This window comes from Neoarius graeffei, chromosome 24 (genome assembly GCF_027579695.1).
Source record: "Neoarius graeffei isolate fNeoGra1 chromosome 24, fNeoGra1.pri, whole genome shotgun sequence".
NCBI lineage: Eukaryota > Metazoa > Chordata > Actinopteri > Siluriformes > Ariidae > Neoarius > Neoarius graeffei.
The window spans coordinates 13,711,817-13,739,017 of NC_083592.1; the positions used below are offsets into that span (position 1 = coordinate 13,711,817).

Consider the following 27,201-nt stretch of genomic DNA (forward strand, 5'->3'; position numbering starts at 1 on the left):
CAAACAGCGTGAAAGAAAGGAAGGGAAGCTCGAGGAGAGGACAAGAGACTGGAGGAGTTAATTTATCGCTGTCCTTGACACAAAGCCTTCGGACAAAAAGAAAAAGGAGAGAAGAAAAAGAAAGGGGGAAAAAAGGGAGCAGAGCTCGAGAAATTTCGAAAATATCTGCCTTGATTATTTAATCAATATCGAGTATAAGTTGAGAACCGACCGAGGTAAGTGTGATGATCCTGTGTTTATTTTAGATATTTTATTATTATTTACAGGAACTGAACGAGAAGCTCGACGGTTTGCTGACGTGTAGCCTGTTAAATAGTTCAAACAGAGAGAGAGAGAGAGAGATATGATAATGATCAACACTAAGTCTATGTAGGGTATTTTTCGACGGGTGGGTCCTGGTAGAGACAAAAGTCAACTAGTCAGCACCACCATTACAAATAATTGTACGTGACTTGCCTGGGCAAAAACAACAGGACAGGAAGAGCTGGCGGTTAGCTCGGAAGCTAACTCCCTGGCAGATTGAGACATGTTGACATTGGACTGTCCTCAAAATGTATTCTTTAAGCGTTGTATAGTTTAGAAATCCTATGGGTCCGAAAATTAGTGAGAACCGACGTATTATCGAGATGAATAGTTTCTCGTCTGCTACCTGATCCTGTTGTTTTTGTTCGGTTAGTTAGCTAAAAGCTAGCTGGGGTAAAAAAAAAAAAAAGAGGTAGTTTCGGTTGAAACAAGACAAGTGTGTCTTGGTGAGATACGGTAACTTGGCCAAACCAGTTTTTGTTTGACGCTAGTGTTAGTCAGTAAGCGAGATTACTTCAGACTGTCTGAGGTGGAAAGGAAGTGCTGTTGTAACAAAGGAGGGAGGAAAAAAAAGCAGCCGTGGTTCGAGTCGAGACAGTTCGACGAAGAATAATACAAGTAACTAGCGTTTTATGTCTCTTTTTTTTTTTAAACTTAATTCTCTGGCTTTTTGTGTGTTACCGTTTGTATCGTAACAGTCGAGTATCAGGTGTCTCCTTACCGAGTTGCTAAGCAAACCTGGATGGTGTTTCAGTTCAGTGGACAAACAAACATTAGCCTCGCTAGCTAACAACACGAGCTCTTCTTCTCTTTCTTCTAGTTTTGTCTCGTCACAGATAAATTAAAGCTTTTTGGGGATTTATTCATCCACATCCGGCGTCTGGAGCGTGTAAGATTTCGGTTTCGCTCGAGTGAAATCGCCTCAGGTGCGATTAATCATTCTGACAGGACGCGTCTCGTGCGCGTGGACAGCTTTAAAACGCTCGCGTGAACAGGATGGCTTTTTTTGGTGCGCGAGACGAGACACTCAGCCGTTATAATTTTTAAAAACTTGACACCAGACGTGTTGCCAAGGTAACCACCAAACCCCCTGACTCCTGTTCACTCGGATGTGAAACTCGAGAGCGGTGTGACCGAGGTGGCCCTGACCGCCGCTCACAGGCTCCATTTCGTGTTAAAGATGTGACATCACGGTAGTCACGATATGAGTCCACCAGGCTGGCCAACTCTTTCTTATCGGGGGAGGTCACGTGCCCAGATTACGTCATAAGGCAAATTTGCATACAACACCTTCATCATGACATCAACTTACAAAAACTAGGTACCCTGTGCACATGTGGCTGCTGCTTATAAGGGTTGTTTTACAATCTATAGACTCAATTTTGTGCCAAAATGTTCATACAATACTTTTGAAATATCAAACAAAAACGATAAATCAAAATGCAAAAAAAGTGAAATTTTTTTTTTGTGTGTGTAATCGTGTAAAATCAGTCTATTACTCTTCAGAAACCTTTTTTGTTCTGCGTCTTTCTCAGTTTTGTTTGACACAATTTATTTTGGTTGCGATTCCAGCTTTCTCGTTTGCGCTCCCTGACTTTTTGCTTGCAGTTTTGGCACAAGCTTCACGTGTGGGTGGGCTGTCCAGGAATGCATTCCCATTGGCTAACTTGTGTTTGACTGACAGCTACGCTCAGCGATTCCCCCGGAAGCTGTTGCGGCCATTTCCTACTCGGATTTTGGGGGACTGTTTGACGAGTGACCGATCCATTGACAGTAAACAAGGATCAAGTGGACTTCAGTGGCGACTATGATATTGAATTAATTCAACAAAGTGTAAGTATGGGACAAATGTGTTGCAGTAGTACACATTATGCAGGTGTTTCGTGGCAAGTCAAATGTTAGACTTGGCTCCACTACCCAATATAATAGCTGTCTTGCTAACGTTAAACACACCTGCATAATGTGTACTACTGCAACACGTACAACACATTTGTCCTGTACTTACACTTTGTTGAATTAATTCAATATCATAGTCACCACTGAAGTCCACTCGAGCCTTGTTTACCGTCAATGGATCGGTCACTCATCAAACAGTCCGCCAAAATCCGAGTAGGAAATGGCCGCAACAGCTTCCGGGGGAATCGCTGAGCGTAGCGGTCAGTCAAACACAAGTTACCCAATGGGAATGCATTCCTGGACAGCCCACCCACACGTGAAGTTTGTACCAAAACTGCAAGCAAAAAGTCAGGGAGCGCAAACGAGAAAGCTGGAATCGCAACCAAAATAAATTACATCAAACACAACTGAGAAAGACGCAGAACAAAAATAAAGGGTTTCTGAAGAGTAATAGACTGATATTTTGCATGATTACACAAATAATTTGTTTGCCAGTCTAAAAAAAATATATTTTTTTTGCATTTTGATTTATTGTTTTTATTTCAAAAGTATTGTATGAACATTTTGGCACAAAATTGATTCCATAATCAGGGTATGCAAGCTAAAAATCACATTTAACACTTATCTTCAATATCAAAAGGCTTGACTAAATAAACTTGGTTGTTTATTGTAGCCCTGTGATGGCTCTATTTACCATGCAAAAAAAAAAATTGGTGATAACATTATTTTTGGTGAATGTATGGCAATATGTCATATTTAGCAAAATTACTCGTGTCATTTAGAAAGTTTTTTTTTTTTTTTTGACCACAGGTAGCTCCAAAAGGGATGCACTTAAATCATTCTTTATACCATAAAACAAATATTTGGTTCCATATCATTGGAAATATAGTTAAGGTTTAATGTTGAATGCCAGTAAGTTTTCAGACCATTTTGATCAAATTAGTATGTAATTGTCAAAAAAATGTCCTCTCCGAGACAGCTAATTTTTAAATATAAAATAACACATCTAAAATGATTATTTTTCATCCTAAAATGTGGTCAAGATATTGGGACATAAATATTAGAGACAACTAACACAAAGCTTACAGCCTTGTATTTAAAAGCACTATGGAAGTAGTGGATTCTGAATTGTCAAAAAAAAAAAATGTCCTCTCTGAGAATCACTTCATTTGTTTCTCCCAGCCCTGCTTAAAGCTACACTTAATCTTCTTTATCTTATAGCAGATTACACAAAACTACCATACACACGTCAAAAAATGACCTGAAATCTGCTCTTTAACTTGTCCTTCACTTAAAAACTGGTACAAGAACCAGTTTGAATCAATTTGAATTTTGGACCCCTGTGACACAAACTTTGTACCCTGATTGTAAAACAACCCATAAATAAGTTTTCTGATCCCATATCCATACAGTAAATATCGCATAATATATCCATGTTCTTAATTCTACTCGCTTCATCCCTTGCAATCACCACCAAGCTGTGAGCAGCATCAGGGCTCGTAGTATTTTGTTTACTCATAGTTAATAGAGGGGAACGTTTAGGGAACCCGGCAAACTTCAAAGGACCATCCTATTGTTTCGTATTTGAGGTTGAACTGTACAATCACGTGACCACGACCGTGCACACCGGCCAAACAAACATGTAGGACAACAGTGAATTTACAGACGATTTTGAGTTAAAATTCATAATTTTAGAAGCGAAAGAAAACAACTTAAAACATTTAAAACTATGTATATGAGTGAAAATAATTTAAAATAAGTCTTAATTATTGTAAAAAAAAAAAAATAAAGCCGTCAATTTACCTATTTTCTAACCATCATCGTTTTATGATGCAGCAATCAAAACCAAATACTGAAGGCTTATCAAAAAAAAAAATCTTTGCCCCAGATTTCCTGGTTGTTATTTCTTTAAGAAGAATAGTAATAAAAGCCTGAATCTTTCTTTCAAATCAAGTGATCTGAGAAATAGGGAAAATTTGGCATCTCATAGAGGTGAGCTTCAACAGCTCGAAACTGAGTGCAAGTTAAACAATCCTAAAAATTGTAAAAAAAAAAAAAGTCTGATTTTTTTTTTTTTTTTTTAAACTTCGATTTCAAGAGATTAAAATATTGATACTCGGTGTTTTGGGACCTTTTATTATCCCAGTAGCTTTTAAAGTACGTACAGCGTTATTCAGTTTTTGCTCATAATATTTTCAGTGAGCTTCGCGCTACTTTACTCTTGTTGCGAAATGTAAACAAACACGGAATCGAAGCACGAGCATGTTACGGTTTGAAAACGTTGATTTTAAACCAAAGTTCTTAGAATATTCTCAATAAACTGTAAAAATACATCGCATGCATAGTCTTTTCTATAGCAAAACAGGGTTCGTGTGCACGGTAAATGTCACGTGACATGTCATAACATTGAACAAAGAGTTAGTCCTTTGAAATCTGCCGGCCTTCCTAACCATCTCCCTCTAACTATGGTTTATTGTGGTTTTTTTTTAATTTTTTTTTTGTTCAAAATACAGTGCTGTGAACTATTTTCAAAATGGTAAGAAAGAAAGCACTTGTTCATGAATGAAGCATTGTTTAGTACCAATGAGCACATTTTTGTTTCACAAGTGTAGTGTAAAGACTCTGAAATAAATAATCCCTCGAAAGGGCTCAATTATCCCCCGAAGGAGCTGATTTATTCCCACATGGGGCTTTTGTAATTGCAAACCGAGCGGATCGCTGAAAAGATTCCAATGTTGTCTTCGCTGCCTTCTCAAGTTTTTGTTGTACGGTTGGAACTCTTGGTGTAAATACCTGCCAAAAAAAAACTTTTCATAAGGACCAAATAAAAGCTGTGATAATCAAAAGATAAAAAAAATCTTAAAATAATAAGAAGAAACATTTTTGTCACATGCACACTTCAAGCACAGTGAAATTCATCCTCTGCATTTAACCCATCTGAAGCAGTGAACACACTCGAGTGTGCGCACACACCCAGAGCAGTGGGCAGCCACACTACAGCGTCAGGGGTTAAGTACCTTGCTCAAGGGCACTTCAGCCCAAGGCCGCCCCAATGAACCTAACTGCATGTCTTTGGACTGTGGGGGAAACCGGAGCACCCGGAGGAAACCCACGCAGACATGGGGAGAACATGCAAACTCCGCACAGAAAGGCCGCTGGGTTCGAACCCGGAACCTTCTTGCTGTGAGGCGACCGTGCTAACCACTACACCACTGTGCTGCCTGCTTACTCGATATCAAATCAGTACCCTTGGTGAACCACAAGGTGAATTTCGTTTATCTTTTTATCTGCCGATTATCTTCCGATACTATGAAGTTATAATGAGGTTTCTCTTTTGTTTACGGTTAGTTCTGAAGATTATCAAGAAGTAGAACGGGTAATCAAACTTGAACAGGATAAGTGCTGATTGGTTGCGAAGTTTCGCTATTGTTACACTCATTCTTGTACTCGTTCTTGTGTACCTTTTTGATAACGCAAGATCATCTGCTCATATCATGAGATCACGATTCGCTGTTCTGGTGACTGTAATGCTTATGCGCATTCACAGTGCGCTATTGTAAGAATGAGTGTAACATGATGACCTGGTGGCTTCACCTCTGAGGCAGTAGCCACAATTAGGGTGCACAAAGAGTTTTGTCATTTATTACTGTAGAATGGCGTTTGATCAGAATAGAAAATGATGGATTATAATGTGTTTCTTAATACATGCCTTTTTGTCTGTTCCCAATTTAACTCAAAAGTAGTGAATTTTGAGGAAAGGTGAACCATGGGCCAAGGAGCAATTGATTACATGATGCACAGTGAAATTTAATCCATCTGAAGCAGTGAACACATACAAGTGAGCAATGAGCATGCACACAAACCCAGAGCAGTGGGCAGCCATGCTACAGCGCCCTGGGGAGCAGGTGGGGGTTAAAGGATATGGGACATGAAACATAAAAGCACGCTATATCAGTTTCTTTCCATTAAAAATATGAATTAATTGCATCAACAAATACAAAATCATCTATTAAATTCAGCAAAATCGTTATATTCGTGATGGTTATATGGCATTTCTGCTCGACTTCCGATATGCATTTTTTGCAACCGGAAGAGCCGCTGTCACGTGATCATACGTCACAAAAACTTTCGGGCACAGCACAAGCGGGTAGATGAATGGAGAAGTGGATGACAAGAAAATTGTTTTTATAGTCTTTAAAGTACATTGGACATCATGGTGTATTGTGCTGCTTATGGTTGCAATAATTCCAATGGGAAATGCCCTGGAGGTTTTTTTTATATATATATATATATATATATATATATATATATATAACACATTCCCCAAGGACCCGAAGCTGAGGAAAGTGTGGGCTCACCTGCGCATGCGCAGTAGGCTTAGTAGGACAACTTTACAGAACACCTGTTGAAGAAAAACTTTGCACCTACTGTTTCCCACAAACTGTATTCGGACCATTTCACTGAGGATTCTTTCAACATTAATACTCAGGTACTGAGCGATATTAATTCATGAAACAGGAAGCATAAGGATGGGGGGGGAAAAAAAACAGTTCAAATCGGGAAGCCGTGCACACCTGCGCCAGGCTGCACAAATGCACGCAGCTTCCCGACCCAAACCGCCTCTCTCTCATCCTTACGCTTCATGCCTCATGCTCCATGAACCAACATCGCTGCTTTTTTTTTTTTAAATCGGATCTGCGCGATTCAGCCGTGAAAAAGGTGGCATCCGCCGAAAGGCGCGCTGTTTGCATCCCTGCACGGAGGCCAGGGGACAGGGCAGGAATATTTTTGATATGAGTGATCCAGTGTGATTTCGCGACACACACCCCCCCCCCCCCCCCCCCCCCCCCCCCCCCCGTTGAAGACCTCTGCGCTAAGCGACTGAAAGCCGAGGTAAGGATTAGTATTATAATTTTGGGTGTATCAATTATTGATTATCATAATTCTGACTCGTTTCGCCATTTTGAATGTTTTCATCTCGGACTCTGGAAGCATTGTATCTCAATCAATCTCAAATATCAGCCAAAAAAAAACCTAGCTTGCAACGGACTTTAGCTAGATCTATGATGAACTTTCAATGTATGATACAAAAATAATACTTCTTTCAACAGATCATTAGCCTTTGAGCAGAATTGTTTTTAACTTACCAGGAAGTGTTATCGAGCCGACCGCTTTCAGTTTCATGAGGGCTGAATGAACTCTCAGAATCATCTGACCCGTCAGAGTAAAGACAAGATCCATGTTCATGTGAATTTCCAGCTATCGGTTCGAATTGATAGGGTCTAACTTCACATCTCTGAAACATCGGGAATGTCACTGTCGATGGTGTCCATTTCGGTAACCTGTTTACATTAGATTCCCAAGCGCTGGCTCCTTGGAAAGTTTTTGTGACGTCATGGGTCACGTGACCACCTAGCTCATTAACGAATCCTTGTTTTACGCTGATGTATAAAAAAACTTGAATAATGTGATTTTCACATTTTTGATGCCCTGCAGTGATTTAGATGGCATTTCTTATGTCCTTTATACATAATTATACCCAGGTAAAAATCCATGTCCCATATCCTTTAAGGACACTAAATCCATGATACAGAGGGAGGGGAAAGTGCTGTTCATTCACTTGACTCTCCTCACATTTTTCCTGCTGGTCCTGGGAATCAAACCGGTGACCCTTTGTCTATCTTTCAAACATGACTGCTACTTCCTGCCAGATCCTGTTTGAAATTTGGTGCACAGCTTTATTCTCCTAGGTTCAAGTGACGTGTGGCTCGGCGGAGGTACACACTCTACCGAGCATCCTTCTAGTTAAAAAAGAAACTGGAGTCATCTTTGATCATGGCACCACAGACTAACCTTTTGCGCATTTCCAGAATACTATATTTTAATGACAAACACAAACCATGACAGTGAGTGGTCATGAATAGGGATGTACATCATCGCTGAGGCTGATACGATGGACCGAGCAATGCATTGAGACACATGAAGTAACTCCTAATGCGATACGATATGGTTCACGCCGTTTTGTGATGCGATGCAATATGGCACGATTTGATTCAACACTATATGGTAGCTGTCCTCCATGATAATCTGTGACTCGCCTGGGCATGCCTCCAACTCGCGTGAAACTTGGCTACTGAATATGAATCTGTGAATTTTACCATCTTTAATCAGGAAGGAAATGGTTACTCACTTGGATTACTTTTAAATATCCCTGAAAAGAGTTTAAAACAACAAAAGTGTAGGGGTAGGGCAAGCAGTGGTGATTAGTGATTGGTCATGGGGAACAGTGGGATCAGTGATCACTCGACTCATATATCAGCAGCTCTGATGTGAACTGGAGAGCTGTATTAAGATGGTCAATAAAGTCTCCAGAAAGTCATTAGATTTGTCGCTAGGCTCTTTTTGTATAAAAAAAAACTTAAATCACAAACAGGATCTAAAAAAAAATCCCCAAGTCTAGCAACAAAGTCTGTTTTGGCAGCAGTGTACGCAAATCTCAGTGATGCCAACTTTTTTCTTTTTTTCCTCTTCTCCCCCCCCCCCCCCCCCATGGGAAAGAAACTAGCACATGCTCCAAAAGTTGCCAGAAGATGTCATAGGCTAATTTGCATATTTACTTCCTCATTATCATAAGAATAAATGATGAGAATATTGTCAGAATAGAAAATCGATATTATACCACAGTGCAGCTGAATTCTTGAGTCTGAGTGGTCGGAAATGGAGGAATGGACAGAGCAATTTCTGGTTTCATACCCTGTGTGCGAGTTCGCCATTTTGTAGTGTTGTCTGAATGTATAGTAAGAATTATTACACCCTACAGTGGTGCTTGAAAGTTTGTGAACCCTTCAAAATTTTCTATATTTCTGCATAAATATGACCTTAAACATCATCAGATTTTCACACAAGTCCTAAAAGTAGATAAAGAGAACCCAGTTAAACAAATGAGACAAAAATATTATACTTGATCCTTTTATTTATTAAGGAAATTCATCCAATATTACATATCTGTGAGTGGCAAAAGTATGTGAACCTCTAGGATTAGCAGTTAATTTGAAGATGAAATTAGAATCAGGTGTTTTCAGTCAATGGGATGACAATCAGGTGTGAGTGGGCACCCTGTTTTATTTAAAGAACAGGGATCTATCAAAGTCTGATCTTCACAACACATGTTTGTGGAAGTGTATCATGGTATGAACAAAGGAGATTTCTAAGGGCCTCAGAAAAAGCATTGTTGATGCTCATCAGGCTGGGAAAGATTACAAAACCATCTCTAAAGAGGTTGGACTCCACCAATCCACAGTCAGACAGATTGTGTACAAATGGAGGAAATTCAAGACCATTGTTACCCTCCCCAGGAGTGGTCGACCAACAAAGATCACTCCAAGAGCAAGGCGTGTAATAGTCGGCGAGGTCACAAAGGACCCCAGGGTAACTTCTAAGCAACTGAAGGCCTCTCTCACATTGGCCAATATTAATGTTCATGAGTCCACCATCAGGAGAACACTGAACAACAGTGGTGTGTATGGCAGGGTTGCAAGGAGAAAGCCACTGCTCTCCAAAAAGAACATTGCTGCTCATCTGCAGTTTGCTAAAGATCACATGGACAAGCCAGAAGGCTATTGGAAAAATGTTTTGTGGATGGATGAGACCAAAATAGAACATTCTGGTTTAAATGAGAAGCGTTATGTTTGGAGAAAGGAAAACACTGCATTCCAGCATAAGAACCTTATCCCATCTGTGAAACATGGTGGTGGTAGTATCGTGGTTTGGGCCTGTTTTGCTGCATCTGGGCCAGGACAGCTTGGCATCATTGAAGGAACAATGAATTCTGAATTATATCAGCGAATTCTAAAGGAAAATGTCAGGACATCTGTCCATGAACTGAATCTCAAGAGAAGGTGGGTCATGCAGCAAGACAACAACCCTAAGCACACAAGTCATTCTACCAAAGAATGGTTAAAGAAGAATAAAGTTAATGTTTTGGAATGGCCAAGTCAAAGTCCTGACCTTAATCCAATGGAAATGTTGTGGAAGGACCTGAAGCGAGCAGTTCATGTGAGGAAACCCACCAACATCCCAGAGTTGAAGCTGTTCTGTACAGAGGAACGGGCTAAAATTCCTCCAAGCCGGTGTGCAGGACTGATCAACAGTTACTGGAAATGTTTAGTTGCAGTTATTGCTGCACAAGGGGGTCACACCAGATACTGACAGCAAAGGTTCACATACTTTTGCCTCTCACATATATGTAATATTGGCTCATTTTCCTCAACAAATAAATGACCAAGTATAATTTTTTTTTTTGTCTCATTTGTTTAACTGGGTTCTCTTTATCTACTTTTTGAACTTGTGTGAAAATCTGATGTTTTAGGTCCTATTTATGCAGAAATATAGAAAATTCTAAAGGGTTCACAAACTTTCAAGCGCCACTGTATGTAATGGACTCTTAGTATCCCACAATGCACTGTGAAAAGTAGTGTACAACCGATGGTCACTAACCAAGCAATATATTACCATCATGCATTGAAGTGTTGGGGTGAATGGACGGAGGGAGAAACACATTATAAGCGGGCATTCAAGTACAATTTTAAAAATAGTAAGAGAATAGAAAATAAGCTAAAATAGAATAAGACAGATAAAATACAAGAATAAAAGTTCCAGTGCAGAATGAGGAATTAATCAAAAGCCTCAAATTTGATTTAATAAAAGGCAGCGGCAAAGAAGAAAGTATTCAGCCTTCATTTTAAAAGAACTGAAAGATGCAGCAGACACAAAGTACTTTTGTATTTATTAATGTGGGAAATGCGCTCCGTATAATATGGGTTTATTACAAAAATCCATGCGTGTATTTATTATTTTGAAAACCCACCAGCCGACTGATCTGGCACGTTTTAATCGTGCGACGGTAATGATGTAAATAACGGCACGGCGGAGTAGTGTCCGAAAGGGTTTCTTTCTTTTTTTTTTTTTTTTTTTCTTTTTTTTTCATTTTACCAATGAGCTCACTGTATAGCCCTCTGTATAGTAATTCCCTATATAGTGACTAGGGAGTAGTGAATGTGTGTGATTTCAGACACAGGGTTGGATAAATCTTGGGTTTTTCCCTCATTAAAATTCAAGAACAGGTTAATAGCTGCTATAATGTAAATGACAGCAGGACAGGTTACTTCCTGTTGTCATTCCATATCGTTCCATCTTACAGTAAATGGCTAAAATGCATGATGTGTCCTTTTTAATAAGTGAAAAAATTAATTGTTCGTAAACCAGTGAGGATCAGTGATTTTGAGTTGCATGTTCTTAATGACCAATCGGGCATTACACCCTGATTGTGAGTCATTTGAACTTAATCCCTTAACCAGTATAAACAGCTGCTGGGATGTGAGCTGGAGAGCCATACTGAGTGCAGGACAGTAGCTAATGTCTGCTGATTTTGCTTTGTTAGAAACTTCTGCAAACACACAGGGCTCGTCAGTCACTTCAGGGGCTAATTCTGGCCTTTTACAAGCTTTTGCGTTCCTCTAGCAGTGGGTGAAGTGACTAAATTAATTCAACTAATTGTGAAACTCACATTTACTCATCTGGCTGGTGTTTTTGCTGAAACAGCAAGCGGAAACGATACATGCGAGTAGTTTCACGTGGTTATATGATCCATTTTAGTTTCTATGAAGTTTAACAGCTGTTATAACTCTCTTATTTTTGGTTAACTGCTGTTCTTATATGGCATGAGCTACTTCCTGTCAAATCGTGCGCTCTGATTGGTTCCTTGGCCGGCAGTATTTTCCCATAACACCCATGGGCGATTACGGACTTTCTTTCCAAGGCACCGGGTTTCAATGTTGCAAAAAAAGATTTAATTGGAAATCAAAAACGGCTGAGAAACAAAAGACAAACGAGTCGCTGAGTTTCTCAAAAAACAAGCAACAAAGAGCATTCAGAAACCACTAGCTGTTTATTCTGCATGTGTGACTCAACTACGTTACAAATGACGTGACCTGTAAACTGTAAGATCAAGGATGTGATGTTCAGACTGGCCAAAGTAAAACAAATGTGTCCTAATTACAAACGTGTTTACAGGAACTTGATGAATCAAGAGTTCTTAGTCAGCTTAGGGAAACATCATGTAAATATTTTGAGGAAACAGTCGATCTCGAGTTAATTGGTACCAAAAGGAAATGAAGCTAGAAGCTAGTTAATTTCATCTTGTACCAGAGTAATTTACTGATGCAACTGATATTGTTTATTACAGAGTTATGTCTTTTTTTTTTTTTTTTTTAAATAATTTACGATTACATTCAATATCCATGAAACAAGTTAGTTGCTTGCTTTATAGCAGCTATAAATGGTCATTCCCTCAGCCTCCCCCCTCAATCCCTCTGGAATTACTAAACACTGTTAATTGTGTAAACATTATTTGGAATCAGGGTTGTAGTTAGTAGACTTAAGTTTGCTGTAAACTTTATGTATCTCCCCAACAACTTTTAACCAGAGAATTAAAAAAAACCCCAAAACATTTCCAGCAGCAATGGCCCAGGAGACCAATCAGAGCCCGGTACCCATTCTGTGCACCACGGGCTGCGGTTTCTACGGCAACCCCAGGACTAACGGCATGTGCTCTGTGTGCTACAAGGAGCACCTGAGTCGACAGCAGAGCAGCGATCGCAGCCCAGTGAGCCCTCTGGGTAAGTCTCCCAGCCTTATTCCTCTAATTCCGACCCGAGGCTGATGACACTGCTGGAAAAACCGTTCCAGTCCAGTTCACACGCTTTATTTAAAGCATCATGAGGTTGGAATGAATGTTTTCAACTTGTAGAAAGCTTTGTTTTGTTCCCCAGTTTTGCTCAGTGTGTTTTACCCTGCTCTGACACACGTGACTCAACTAATTGGATCAGTAACAAACTCCCAAGGAGGTTAAAAGAACCAGGATTAGGCGGGTTTTCAGTTTGGGACGTGAAAATCTAATGCGTGTTAAGGATGTCAGAGAGAGTGAGTTATCGTCACAAGGTTATAATTTCAAATCCCATCGATGAGTCAACCATCCACAGCCAATCATCTACTCTTTCTCCTGTCCATCACAGTGATACTAGCCAGTCATGTATGTGGAAGAGGGTTGATAGCTTCTGTCTTTACATCCCTGTTCTGGCGTCTTTGCATCATGGAAGCCGTTTTAACCGTTTGTGTTTAGTACCTCAGGCCCATCGGTTTAGATACGCTGCTGTTTAGTTAATCACTCGTGTGCTTTTCCTTTCCGGAGCAGCAGGCAGTCCTTCATCTGAGACGTCAGCCATGCAGAGACTAGAAGGCAGCCTAAACAAAGCAGAGGAGACCTGCGCAGAATCGGCATCAGAGTGAGTTTCTCTTTGCTTTCTTGTTTGTTTATGCATTCATGCTTCAGTCAGTTCATCGCTGTGCTGCGTTCATACTGCAGAGCCGCTGTTAGTTAATTGGTGCATTGAAGTACAAAACACACCCACACCTGCCTCTATCCATCTGCCTTTCTTCTGCTTCCAGAAATGTATTTCTTTGTTGTTCGTTCTGTCCTTCGGACTTTTGTTACTTGTCAAGTGGACAGAAATGGTGCAAAAAACTCCGTAGTTTTTATTTCTTTGGTTTAAGAGAAGATGTTTTATTCTGTAGATATAGTTTACATATAAATCTGAACATTTTTGACGTTTCCAAAATTCTTTTCTGCCTGTAGTGTCATGCCTTAAGTAAAATGATGTTACAATAAATATGATCTAAATGGAGACAACACAATGGCACTTTTTTTTTTTTTTTCTTGAGTATCTAATACCTATACCCATCTGATTTCTTTCCAAAAATACTAAGGTTTAAAATGCCTTTTTTTTTTTTTTTTTTTTTTTTTAAAAACTGAAGAACTTCACAGTTGAACACTTTCAGACAAGAAGCACTTGCATATAATAAAGTATAAATAATACAGATATTTAGGCGCTGCCTAAAAGTGGCGCTCCTAAGCATATGGGCAAAATATTTACAAGGGCACAAAATCAACCTGTATATTATGGCATATGAACCTTCGAATTGTGTACTGTTGTGTATTTTGCGTCAATAAATTACTGCATTGTCTTGTGACAGTGAGACCGATAATGAGACGCATTGTAGTTATGAACACGCAGGGTTTTCATTAGTAACCGATTGCCGATCGAAATCATCGGTTGTAATGACGTCTGAATCGGTTGTTTTTCAGCCAAATGCAATTTTCCCGTAATTGTTCGAACTTTCTCGTTGGACTTATTTGAAAAGGAACGCTGTTACTTGCGCGCCGTTTGGTTGCTGAGGCTGTGTACATGTGACTAGATAAAAGGTGGGAACCAATTTGGCTAATCCTTCTTATATCGTCCAGTCACTTGGCGCGTATTAAATTAAAGCATATAATGTGGTTCCCACATGGTAAGATGGCGACCTTATCCTGTATGGTATAGCGTGATGGCGGCCGCGAAAAACCTAAAGCAAACACTGTTCGAGTTCGGCTTCGCAGAAAAAAACCGATAAGTCTCGCGGAAAATGCCCAGCAGTGTTCTCCACGGGCGTGACACATTATAATTCTGGCCCGCCACCCTTCCCTTGGCCAAAAAAAGTATACGGATGAAGTTACCACCAAATAAATCGTATTCACTTTTATAATTTTGTAACTATTTAACACGCAGACGACCATTAAACGAATGCATACGGGGTAAGCTGAAGTGGCCACACGATTGCAATAGAAAGCCAGATTGAGGTCTGTCCCTGCGTTACACTACACCACACCGCACCACATTACACTATACTGACGCACAATAACGTTGGAAGCTGCAGCTAGCCAGCAGCTAAATAACTTTGCAGGTGTTTGTAGCGTTATTGTGCAACGGTTGCGCTTATGTCGTCTTTTCTGACCATATACAGTTACAGTAATCATATAACAGCTCGCACACACGTTAAGTTCAGGTCTTTTATTTTACGTATCTGTGATCGTGTAGGCGAGAGCTGCATTTTCCTGCTGCTTCACTGTGTTTGTTAACTGCAGGACTTCCGGGTTCCTGGGTCAAAGGACTTGAACTACGGAGGCCGGGGTGGCTTTGTAGTGCCAGTCTCGGGCACGCGCACCAGCTCGTGCATTGATTGGAGTGGTTTCACCCAATTAACACTGTGTATTGTAAAAAAAAAAAAAAGTGTATGCATTTATTGTAATTGGGTATTTTGTTTATGCATGGAAGTTCGTTTTTTTTTTTTTTTTTTCCCCACACACAAAAAAATATAATTTAATTCAGGGATGCACAACAGGTGCATCAGTCTCAACTGAAATGTCAAAGGAGTCCCACATTGACAAAGATATGTGCAGTAAGAGTGTTTAATTTTTTGTAAAATTATATAACAATGATTTTAGCATTTCCTATCCATTTATTGGCCAGTTTCACTGTGTCAAAAAAGCCCAAAGTCCATCAGCTTCAGGGGCACTTCGTCCCCCTGGCCCCCCACTGGGGCTCGGCCCCCCACCGGTCAGACACAGATTCAACAGACTCTGAATTCTAATCAGCAAAGGTTTGTAAGGTTAAGAAAATACTTGATGTGTAATTTGTTATATAGATTTTTCTATAAATGTTTCAGATGGACCATGGAGAGCTAACAATTGGCTTTTAGAAATTGCGAAATTCGTTTTCGGATCCAAAAATCCATACTAATGATAACCCTGAATGTTTGTTTGTTTATTTCTTTGACACTACATGCCATGTGCCAGAAACACCATGACTTTTTTTTTTTTTTTTTTTTTATTATGGTGTCATACATTTTTATACTATAGAGTATAACTACATAGTAACTTTTTATGTTAGTAACTAGTATACTAATACATAAATAATCCGTGTTCTCCCCAGGATTTACAGCCCTAACTTTTGGGTGGGCTGCAAATTATTTTTATTTTGAAAAAAGGGAGCCCATTTGGTGGTAACTGGTGACTTTTAGGAGCATTTTGTGGTGCTACTGCCACTTTTTATCCTCTGCTGGCCAAAAGGCCCGAAGGGGGATTATGTCATGACTATTTCTGTCGGTGCGCAATTTCTGACATCAACTCCTCTCACAGTTTTTGGAGGAATTTCACAAAACTTGGCAAGATTCTTTGTTATATGTCTGTAATACACATGATATAATTTTGTTAATTCGGTTCCATTTTACCAGAGTTGCAGCCCTTGATTAATGAGGACACCACACGTATTAACAAAACAGTGCCAGGTACACAAGAACACATTTCAACATGATCATGAAATGAAAGATGTGCAATGATGACGTTTCAAAAAGCTTTCACCACAAAACTACATATGCACGTCATTTCATAGGAAAACAGGAAACACTATTTGTGTTGCCACCAAGTCATTTCTAAATCAAGGTAAAAGTGCATGTGTTACCTTCAACACAAACTTGCTCGGCTACTATTGTAGTAGTAGTAATAATAATAATAATAATAATAAACACACCAAACACAGCATGCAAAGTCCCTGTTGGGGGAAAAAAAATTGCCTATACATTTGATATCTGTGGGACAGTTCAAAAGAAGCTATTATTTTACTTAGAAACTTTGCAAATAGATCGAGTTGAGCTTAGATTAACTGAAACAAGGCACGTTTAACTTTTTTCCAACACAATAAAAATATACCTTCTCACTGACCGAAGTCTGTGCTGCAAATGCGGTCAAGAATGATCCTGATGATGATCTTGCTTTTTTACAAGATCTTTGTGAGACTTTCTTTGCATGTGAAGTTTAACATCTCGAAGGTCTTGGTGTTTGCAACAGGAGTATCAGTTGTAAATAGTGCATCGGAGATGGTGCTTGCTCACTGAATCAGTGATGATGCATGGATAGATTTTGGTCCAGTTGGATTTAAACTTCATATCGTACTCCGCTGCACCTTGATGCTTAGAAATTGTTTTTTAGAATTTGGAGGGCCCTCTGATCCAGAATCAGTGTCACTCATTTTTGTCAGGTGCGTCTTTCCCGCTGGTAACATGGAAGCAATAGACAAAGTAAGACGTGATTTCACTGGTCGACTTCCTGTAGTCAACCAATCACGAACGTCCTTTCACTGCGTGATTCAGTGCAAAAAATTGAGTCTTGCGGCAAAGTCATGAGAATTGACTGGGCAGTTTTCAGCAAGTGTCAGAGTAAAAAAAAAAAAAATGGCGTGTTGGCAAATTTAAGGCATGTTGGCCCCGACACGCAAAAGCGTTTTGGGGAGAACATAGGTTACATGTGTGTTTTTTATTATTATCTCATTCTCTCATTATCTCTAGCCGCTTTATCCTTCTACAGGGTTGCAGGCAAGCTGGAGCCTATCCCAGCTGACTACGGGTGAAAGGCGGGGTACACCCTGGACAAGTCGCCAGGTCATCACAGGGCCGACACATAGACACAGACAACCATTCACATTCACACCTACGGTCAATTTAGAGTCACCAGTTAACCTAACCTGCATGTCTTTGGACTGTGGGGGAAACCGGAGCACCCGGAGGAAACCCACGCGGACACGGGGAGAACATGCAAACTCCACATAGAAAGGCCCTCGTCAGCCACGGGGCTTGAACCCAGGACCTTCTTGCTGTGAGGCGACAGCGCTAACCACTACACCACCGTGCCGCCCTTATTATTATTTTAATATATAAATAGTTACCATCCAATATTAAACTTGATGTCAAACAGTTGTCTGGTTACATCGGTCACTTCCTTTTGTGTTAGCTCATGCAGTGTCATTAGGACTAATTACCATGCACCTGTTCCAGAGGAGTGCATTCACAGCGCATGCATATATAAGGACTCTCCGCAACAGATATTTTGTGAAGTATGCACTCTGTACCCAGCATCTAACGTTACCAAGCCTTGTTATTCTCAGCAACCACGAATCAGTCACTTGGTACTGAGCTTCAGCTTGGGGTTCTATGCCATGTAGACCGTTTTCAGGTCTGGCGCACATCGACTTCCTGTTTACCGACTGAACATATTTACAAGCCATATAGGGTGGATTTTGATGCTAATTTCAAGAAGCAAAATACTATTTCAAAATGATAGTTTACCAGGATGCTATTTAAAATCCCTGGGGAGAACACTGCTCTTTACTTGTTTCAGGGTTAATTATTTCTTGGTCACCCTTCATAAGTGTCCTATTACTTCCATTGCTTGCATTCTGATATAAGCGAGAGCAGGGGGATACGTAAGTGAGTAGCAGCTCACAGTTGATCTTGTATTTTGTGTCACTTTTCTGGTTTTGACCCCATTTTGTGTTTTCGGACTGTGAGTATCATACTCCTTCTAATATCCTGTCTGTTTGTGCCTCACTCGACCACTGCCTGTTTTTCGACTCGGCCTTTGTCTGTTTTAGATCTGTTTGCTAGCGTTCTTTCAATAAAACACTTCCTGCACTCTCCTCCATCTATTGCCCTTAGATAACAGAAACTGTCAACTGTCCAACAGTTTATTAGTGGACTAATAAAACCATTTTAACTAGTTTTATATGAAACAGTTGCAAATATTTTTCCATAAAATGTCAGTAAATAATACATAAAATATAAGCACTGGGGGGCGGCACAGTGGTGTAGTGGTTAGCGCTGTCGCCTCACAGCAAGAAGATCCTGGGTTCGAGCCCCGGGGCCGGCGAGGGCCTTTCTGTGTGGAGTTTGCATGTCCTCCCCGTGTCCGCGTGGGTTTCCTCCGGGTGCTCCGGTTTCCCCCACAGTCCAAAGACATGCAGGTTAGGTTAACTGGTGACTTTAAATTGACCGTAGGTGTGAGTGTGAATGGTTGTCTGTCTATGTGTCGGCCCTGTGATGACCTGGCGACTTGTCCAGGGTGTACCCCGCCTTTCGCCCGTAGTCAGCTGGGATGGGCTCCAGCTTGCCTGCGACCCTGTAGAAGGATAAAGCGGCTAGAGATAATGAGATGAGATATAAGCACTGGATTAAAAACCCATCTATATTATGGAAATAAAGATGGAAATTTTATTGTCTGGTGGTCAAGTGTTTGAGATGCATCGTCTTACACTTACGATCGGGTTCCCTGTGGTGGTAGACGTTCATCATTTGTACAATGTGTAGACGTTGTATGGTCAAAAGCCAACAAAAATCAAGTCGATGCATTACCATATTCTCTTGGGTATGGAGCTCTGCTATAATAAGTCATAAGAAAACAGAAACAAATGTTGGTCTCTTTTTCTGATAAATATTTGACTGTGCTGCCCTTCTGTGTATGTGTGTACACACAGTGTGGAGGCTTTGAGGTGTCTGACTGAGAGAAGCCTCATGTTATGGTCAGGTGCTGAGCCTTTGCCAGCAGCTGTGCATGTGGTTGTGTGTATCGCAAGTCAGCGGAAAATACTGTGCTGTTTCCTCAGAGGCATGTCGGCTGCAGCCTCCCTGCCAGTCACACAACAGATGACGGAGATGAGCATTTCCAGAGAGGAGAAGAGCCCATCTCCTCCATTGAACGATGCAGAAACAGGTAATGTACATATACACCATGCGTATAATATGCACATATTTTGTATAGTGATAATTTGTAGATTTTTGAAAGTATCCTTCCAAAAAAAAAAAAAAAATCCCACACCTTTCCTCCAAAACGCATGAACGCACACTGCCTGACTACTGCTGGAGATCGAGCCCACAAGAGCGTTTTGGGGGGGGGTGTCGAGTTAGGTTACTACTTTCCTCCAAGCATATTCAAGATCCATTGTCGCCCAGAAGTCACTGTGGGTCATGCTCCTCAAATTTTTCTTCCTTGTGTCATCTCAAGGAGATTTTCTTGACTGTCACCTCTGGCTTGCTCATTAGGAATCTAAATCTACATCCTTTAAAGCTGCTTTGTGTTACTTTTGTACAAAGCACAATGTAAATGAATTGAATTCAGCATCCATTGGAAGAAGCACATCTTAACCTAAACCCCTTTGGGTTGCTAGCATTTGTGCAATTGGCGCATAAGTGACTCAAAATTAATTGCATACCATTTTTGCTTCACTTCTTTTCAGCTCTTTGTATATTTTAGTGGTAAAACTGCGTGTTAATTAGGCATATCAGGTAAAAATACAATTCAAATTGCTTGAACTACCTTTTATAGAATTAAAATGTTTATCTGTTCTTGAGATATTACAAATCAAAGATTGGGGGGAACAAAAAAAGCTTAATTTTTTAGAAAACTGCTGTAATATTCTGTATGAGGATCACATGATCCAAAATGGGCCTCATTAACCAATGAGATCAAATGTGTGTTTTTTTGTTTTTTTGTTTTTTTTCCCCTTTATTTTCCAAGATATTTACGTGGAAATTGGCAGGCACAAAGACTGTTTTGTATACTGAATACAAAATTTTTTGAAAAATTAGTAAAAACAAATTATGCAAATTCATATTTCAAAGTCCTTCCCATGCCATGTGGTGCATAGGTTGGCGGTGATCTCAGTTTCCATAGCCCTCGGTCTCTCGCCTATTACATAGCTAGGATTACAGTGGGGGGCTAGCCTTCTGGTAACCGCGAGAGTTTGACTCCCCACTCGCATCTGTATTGCAACGTGCCTTGCCAGACGGCAGTAGGTACCATTTTTATGATGGTCTTTGGTATGACCCGACCGTGAACTCGAGATCTCCCGATCGAGAGGCAGACATGCTAACCACTAGGCCACTAGCCGGTTCAAATTCATATTTAGTTAGTGTTAATTATGCTAATTAGAGAAAACGATTTAATCTGTACACTCAATACAAACGTAATAAAATATTATTTCTAATCCCCTCTTTGTGCTCTGTAGTCCTTTTGTGTTTCTCAAAAGTAGGGCCTACTAATGTTTATATTAAAGAATATAAATTATAATATTCATAGCTTTTCAAGGGGAACTTAAAAAAAAAAACTGATCCACATCCACTAAAAATTCACATTAACTGAACTGAAATTGATACTTGCGTTTCTGACTTCCGGTTTTTTTAAATATCATTCCGATCACTAAGATATTTTTCATCAAAACAACTTATTATATTCTAAAAGTTATTTATTTACATATTTTTTTATCTGAAAAAATAAGTAGGTAAAGCTATGAGAAGTCACTTCAAAGTCTCCTGTGAATCAAAACTAGCTGATGGAAAACTTTGCTGTATCCTTCATCCGAAACAGTGAAAGCGAGAGAACATCCCTATAAAAGTTATCTGATTTGATATTCATGAGTAATCCAGTCGGAAACCAATCAGAAGAGGGAGAGCCTGAGCCTCTTTCCCGTGACTCAAAAAGCACCGGCAGTTTCCCGACATCACACGAGCAGATTTTTTTACTCTGTTGTACTGACTTCAACTTGCTGTTCCTCCCAAAGTACTGAACAGATCTTAACAAGATAAATTTCTTTGGAAAGCAGAGATTTATAAGCTTTTTAATGATAGAAAATATTCAAGAGTTAAGCAATGAGTAATTTGTAAACTTTGAGTGTCTGCATGCACAATTTTCACAGCATGGCCAGCGAGCGTCTGATTATTCCTACAGTGGCATGCAAAAGTTTGGGCACCCTTACTGAAAATCTGTTACTGTGAATAGTTAAGTGAGCAGAAGATGAACTGATCACCAAAAGGCATAAGGGTAAAGATGACACATTTCTTTTCAGCATTTTCTGCAAGATTTGTGTATTTTTGTTTTGTACAATTGGAGAGTGAAAAAAGAAAAGGAACACCATGCGAAAGTTTGGGCACCCCAATACATTGGAGTTCTCAGGTAACTTTTACCAAGGTTCCAGACCTTAATTAGCTTATTGAGCTGTGGCTTGTTCGAATTCTTCGTTAGGAAAGGTCAGATGATGCAGATTTCAAAGCCGTATAAATTCTTGGACTCCTCAAACTTATCCCTAAAATCAGCAGCCATGGGCTCCTCTAAGCAACTCCCTCGCATTCTGAATAATAAAATATAACTGATGCTCACAAAGCAGGAGAAGGCTACAAGAACATAGCAAAGTGTTTTCAGGTAGCTGTTTCCTCAGATTGTAATATTATTAAGAAGTGGCAGTTAACAGAAACTGTGGAGATCAAGGTGAAGTCTGGAAGATGAAGAAAACTTTCTGAAAGAACTGCTTGTTGGATTGCTAGAAAGGCAAATAAAAAAACCCTGTTTGACTGCAAAAGACCTTCAGAGAGATTTAGCAGACCCTGGAGTGGTGGTGCACTGTTCTACTATGCAGCAACACCTGAACAAATGACTTTTCATAGAAGAGTCATCAAAATAAAACTGTTCCTGTGTCCTAGCCACAAAATTCAGTGTCTGAAGTTTGCAAATGAACATCTAAATAAACCTGATGCATTTTGGAAGCAAGTCCTGTGGACTGATTAAATCAAAATAGAACTTTTTGGCCACATTGTACAAAGGTATGTTTGGAGAAAAAAGGGTGCCAAATTCCAGGAAAAGAACATCTCTCTAACTCTGAAGCATGGGTGTGGATCGATCATGCTTTGGGGTTGTGTTGCAGCCAGTGGCACAGGGCACATTTCATTGGTCGAGGGAAGCATGGATTCGAATAAATACCAGCGAATTCTGGAAACAAACATCACACCATCTGTAAAAAAGTTGAAGTTAAAAAGAGGACGGGTCCTACGATAAGACGATGATCCAAAACGCACCTCAAAATCTACAATGGAATACCTCAAGAGGCACAAGCTGAAGGTTTTGCCATGGCCCTCAGTCTCATCTCATTTATCTCTAGCCGCTTTATCCTGTTCTACAGGGTCGCAGGCAAGCTGGAGCCTATCCCAGCTGACTACAGGCGAAAGGTGGGGTGCACCCTGGACAAGTCGCCAGGTCATCACAGGGCGCCCTCACAGTCCCCTGACTTAAACCTCATTGAAAATCTGTGGATAGATCTCACAAGAGCAGTGCATGCAAGACAGCCCAAGAAACTTGTAGAACTGGGAGCCTTTTCCAAGGATGAATGTGTGAAAATCCCCCAGGTAAGAACTGAAAGATTATTAGCTGGCTACAAAGTGTTTATAAGCTGTGATACTTGCCAAAGGGGGTGTTACTAGGTACTAACCATGCAGGGTGCCCAAACTTTTGCTTCGGGCCCTTTTTTTTTTTTTTTTTGTCATTTTGAAAATGTAAAAGATGAAAATGAAGTTTTTGCTTAAAATATAAAGGGAATGAGTCATCTTTAAGTTTATGCCTTTTGGAGATCATTTCATCTTCAACTTGCTTAACTGTTCACAATAACAGCAATTTTGACTGGGGTGCCCAAACTTTTTTGCATTTTGTATGTTAACGTCCTCTGTACTGTTACAGAAGCTTTATTTGAACTATTAAAGACACACATCCACGAACAGTAGGTTCCAGAAGTGCTGCTTTGTTAGACAGATTTTAAGTATCTAAATGGAACTACTTTTGAATATTGTCTAGTTTTTGCTAATAGACAAAAATATAAATGTAGTACTTCCTTATCTTTGTTCTCTCTCTCTCGGTTGGTCTTTCCCTCACCCCTTCCCTTCCCATGTGTTTGGGTGTGCATTTCTGCTGCAGTGTGGTTTTCGGGCATGTCCCTGTGAAATCGTAGCCTCGTTCCAAATCCCTAGAAGTTCAGATCTCAACATTTCTCAGACATGTGTACACAGGCTGAAGGAAAAGCTGCTTGTAATTGTTTGTGAACTACTTTTTCCTCCAACAGTCGTTAGCCAGCCCACTTCTTCCTGCTCGCCCCTTAGTGATGTTGTTGCAAAGAGTCCGGACGCCGGCAAACCCAAAAAGAACCGCTGCTTCACCTGCCGCAAGAGGGTCGGCCTCACAGGTGAGCGTTCCCTAAAGAATCCTGGGTAATACATGAGCATGTAGGGCAAGATACTGCTGGTGAAAAGGGTCTGTCTGTCAGAAGTGTCCATTTATTTGATTATGAATGAGGCAAATACTTTCAGTGCTCTTCACTTTGAGGAAACTCTCAAGAAAAAGATCTCTAAAGAATTCTGGTGGAATATGTTCAAGAAAATACCATGCGCTGTTACAACAACCATATTTTGATTCCATTTGCAGGATAAACTTGAAATGAAATCCAACAGTAAAGTTGACAAAGACAAACAAGTCAGGTCTCTTTGTGTAAATTTTTCCCGCACCATTTTTTTCCCCCCCAGTTTCAGTCTTCGCCAGTTGTTAGAGGATCAGATATCCAAAGTTTTCTCTGATATTTGATTCACCATTTTGCTGGATTAGCTCTAACAGTTATTCCACGAAATCGAGTCGTACGTGAGCTGATAGCCGACAAGGCACATAGCACCAAGTTGGCTATAAGCCTTGTATGACAAGATTGAGTGGAATAACTGTTTATTCTATCCACATTCACTGGATTTTTGAGAAACGGAGCATTTTTATTTTTTGCAAATTTGATACCTTTTTATACAAAACATCCAACAAAATTATTTCCACTTAGAATTCAAACAAACTGGTGAAATGACGAGCAATTTGTGAAAAATGTGATAATTCTTTGGGGGGGGTGGTGCATTCTTGCCATCAAATAATCTTATTCCATTTTTTGGAGGGTTTGTTTTCGAGTAGAGGTTTTTTACTTCATCCTCTGTTGGTTCAGTAACACGCGTCACCATTTTGTTTTTCTCTACTCATGGTATATCAGCTGATGGCCAAGTAGTAGAGTAGCCAATCAGTGTGTGATTGCTCATATCCAGTGAATATGGATGGACTGGGTATCTGATCTGGATGGGTGCCAGCTCTAGATACAAATCTCCTGTTCACTGAGAATATTAATATAGATTTCAGTATTGTTCCCAGTTATGAATTATGTATTCTTGAGTAACAAGTATAAACTGATTTTAATATTTCTAATATGTATTTGTTGTAGGTTTTGATTGTAGGTGCGGCCAGCTCTTCTGTGGCATCCACCGCTACTCGGACAAGCACAACTGCACATACGACTACAAAGCTGAGGCGGCTGCCAAGATCCGCAAAGAAAACCCTGTGGTTGTGGCCGACAAGATCCAGAGAATATAAAGCATGGAAAGAGAAGTATACTGAGCTAAAACGGATAAAGGATAAACGGACTTGTTTTTTCTATTCTGAGAAAGAAGGCGGGGTAAAGCAGCTGTACTGTGTGATGCCCATGCATTAATTACCATTTGGTTTTAGGTATTAAACTTTTTTTTTTTTTTTTTTTTTTTTCCCCTCTTTGCTCTCACCTGCTGTGCCAGCTCTTTGCCATAGTTTTGGTTTGTAGATCACGATGCCGTTTCAGGGAACCGTTAATCCTATTTTTCTGCTGGTTATGAGCTAATTGACTCCCTTGCCTGTTCTTTCAGTGCCTGATTGGTTCAAGATAGAAATGATACTCCTAAAAATGACTAGACTGCATCAAAAAGAGAATACCGAGGCTGCGTGGTGTGTTCACGACATCATTACAGGATACCAGTCCAACATTTGCGAAGTTACCATTTATATTTCAAGCTGGTATTGATGCTGAGTATTGGATCATTGCTTTCCTAGAAATCGCATGGTTTGCCAAAACAAGGTTGTGCAATTTAGCATTGTAAGCAGGACGTTCTGAAACTCGTGTGGGGTTTTTTTTTTTTTTTTTTTGTGCGCACACGCGCACTGTTCTGCAAGTGTTCTCTTCCAGTCTGAATTGGGAGACAATTTTTTTTCTTTGTTCTTCCTTGTTCCTTTCAAGCCTATTCAGTAAAGGTCAAACAGATCAACTTTCCACCAAGGCTGCCTGTCGGTCATCAATAATTCATCATCCCCCCCCCCCCCCAAAAAAAAAATAACAATTTCATAATGTGAACATGCTACTGTGACCCACTGGTGGATGCTGATCCGAAGGCGTTAGTGTTTGTCCTCCTAGCTTCTTTCACAGCACATGAGCTTACAGCCGTGCGGCCATTTATTATGGATACTATGGGGTTGTTTGTTTTTATCATTCGAGTGCAGTTATTTAGGCATTTATTTGGTGTTTATGAACATGTGTGCATGCATATGAGAGAGTGTGTGTGTGAGAGTGAGCGAGAGAGAGAAACAATCCTTCCTGAGTCAGTTACGTTTGGACATTTGAAGCTCAACAAAAGGATCAGTGTTTTTGTTAAATGTGAGCGCTAGCACCCATAACTGAACTTCTTTGTGTGTGTTTTTTGTGGGTTTTTTTTTTTTTTTTTGCCGTCCCCCCCCCCATGGCCCTAGGAGTGACTAAACCATATGTATCTCTTTTTGAGTTTTAATTTCAGCTATTAGTTATATGCAAATTTGTACAAAAGAAAACCTGTTCATATTTATGTATTGCATTTAATCGTTTTACTTGCCATTAATGCAAAAAAATAGTATTGTAAATAAAAATGTACAGAATAAAAAAAAAAAACAAAAAAAAAAACACCACACTGTGCCTGGTTTCCCTTTTTTAATTGTTTTAATTTTTTTTTTTTTAAATAATGTATTAGATGTAGTGTATGTGGTCAGTGCATTGTTGGGTATATAATAGTTAGTGGTGCTTGAAAGTTTGTGAACCCTTTAGAATTTTCTATATTTCTGCATAAATATAACCTAAAACATCAGATTTTCACACAAGTCCTAAAAGTAGATAAAGAGAACCCAGTTAAACAAATGAGACAAAAATATACTTGGTCACTTATTTATTGAGGAAAATGATCCAAGATTACCTATCTGTGAGTGGCAAAAGTATGTGAACCTCTAGGATTAGCGGTTCATTTGAAGGTGAAATTAGTCAGGTGTTTTCAATTAATGGGATGACAATCAGGTGTGAGTGGGCACCCTGTTTTATTTAAAGAACAGGGATCCATCAAAGTCTGATCTTCACAACACATGTTTGTGGAAGTGTATCACGGCAAGAACAAAGGAGATTTCTGAGGACCTCAGAAAAAGTGTTGTTGATGCTCATCAGGCTGGAAAAGGTTACAAGACCATCTCTAAAGAGTTTAGACTCCACCAACCCACAGTCAGACAGATTGTGTACAAATGGAGGAAATTCAAGACCACTGTTACCCTCCCCAGGAGTGGTCAACCAACAAAGATCACTCCAA

At 39.9% G+C, this 27,201-nt stretch overlaps 1 protein-coding gene across 3 annotated transcripts; it reads left to right on the forward strand.

Moving 5' to 3' along the window:
- Window positions 1–26,536, forward strand: zfand5a (zinc finger, AN1-type domain 5a). Of its 3 annotated transcripts, none has more exons than XM_060906743.1 (6): window positions 1–215; window positions 12,714–12,875; window positions 13,448–13,541; window positions 19,566–19,672; window positions 23,841–23,960; window positions 25,020–26,536. In XM_060906743.1, the coding sequence occupies exons 2-6, from the start codon at window positions 12,719–12,721 to the stop codon at window positions 25,166–25,168; spliced, it is 627 nt and encodes a 208-aa protein (XP_060762726.1). In that variant the 5' UTR covers window positions 1–215; window positions 12,714–12,718; the 3' UTR covers window positions 25,169–26,536. The 3 variants fall into 3 exon arrangements, with proteins under 3 accessions (XP_060762726.1, XP_060762725.1, XP_060762727.1); XM_060906742.1 differs by having other exon boundaries at window positions 12,717–12,875; XM_060906744.1 differs by having other exon boundaries at window positions 12,717–12,875; window positions 13,451–13,541.
- The last annotated feature ends 665 nt before the right edge of the window (window positions 26,537–27,201 follow it).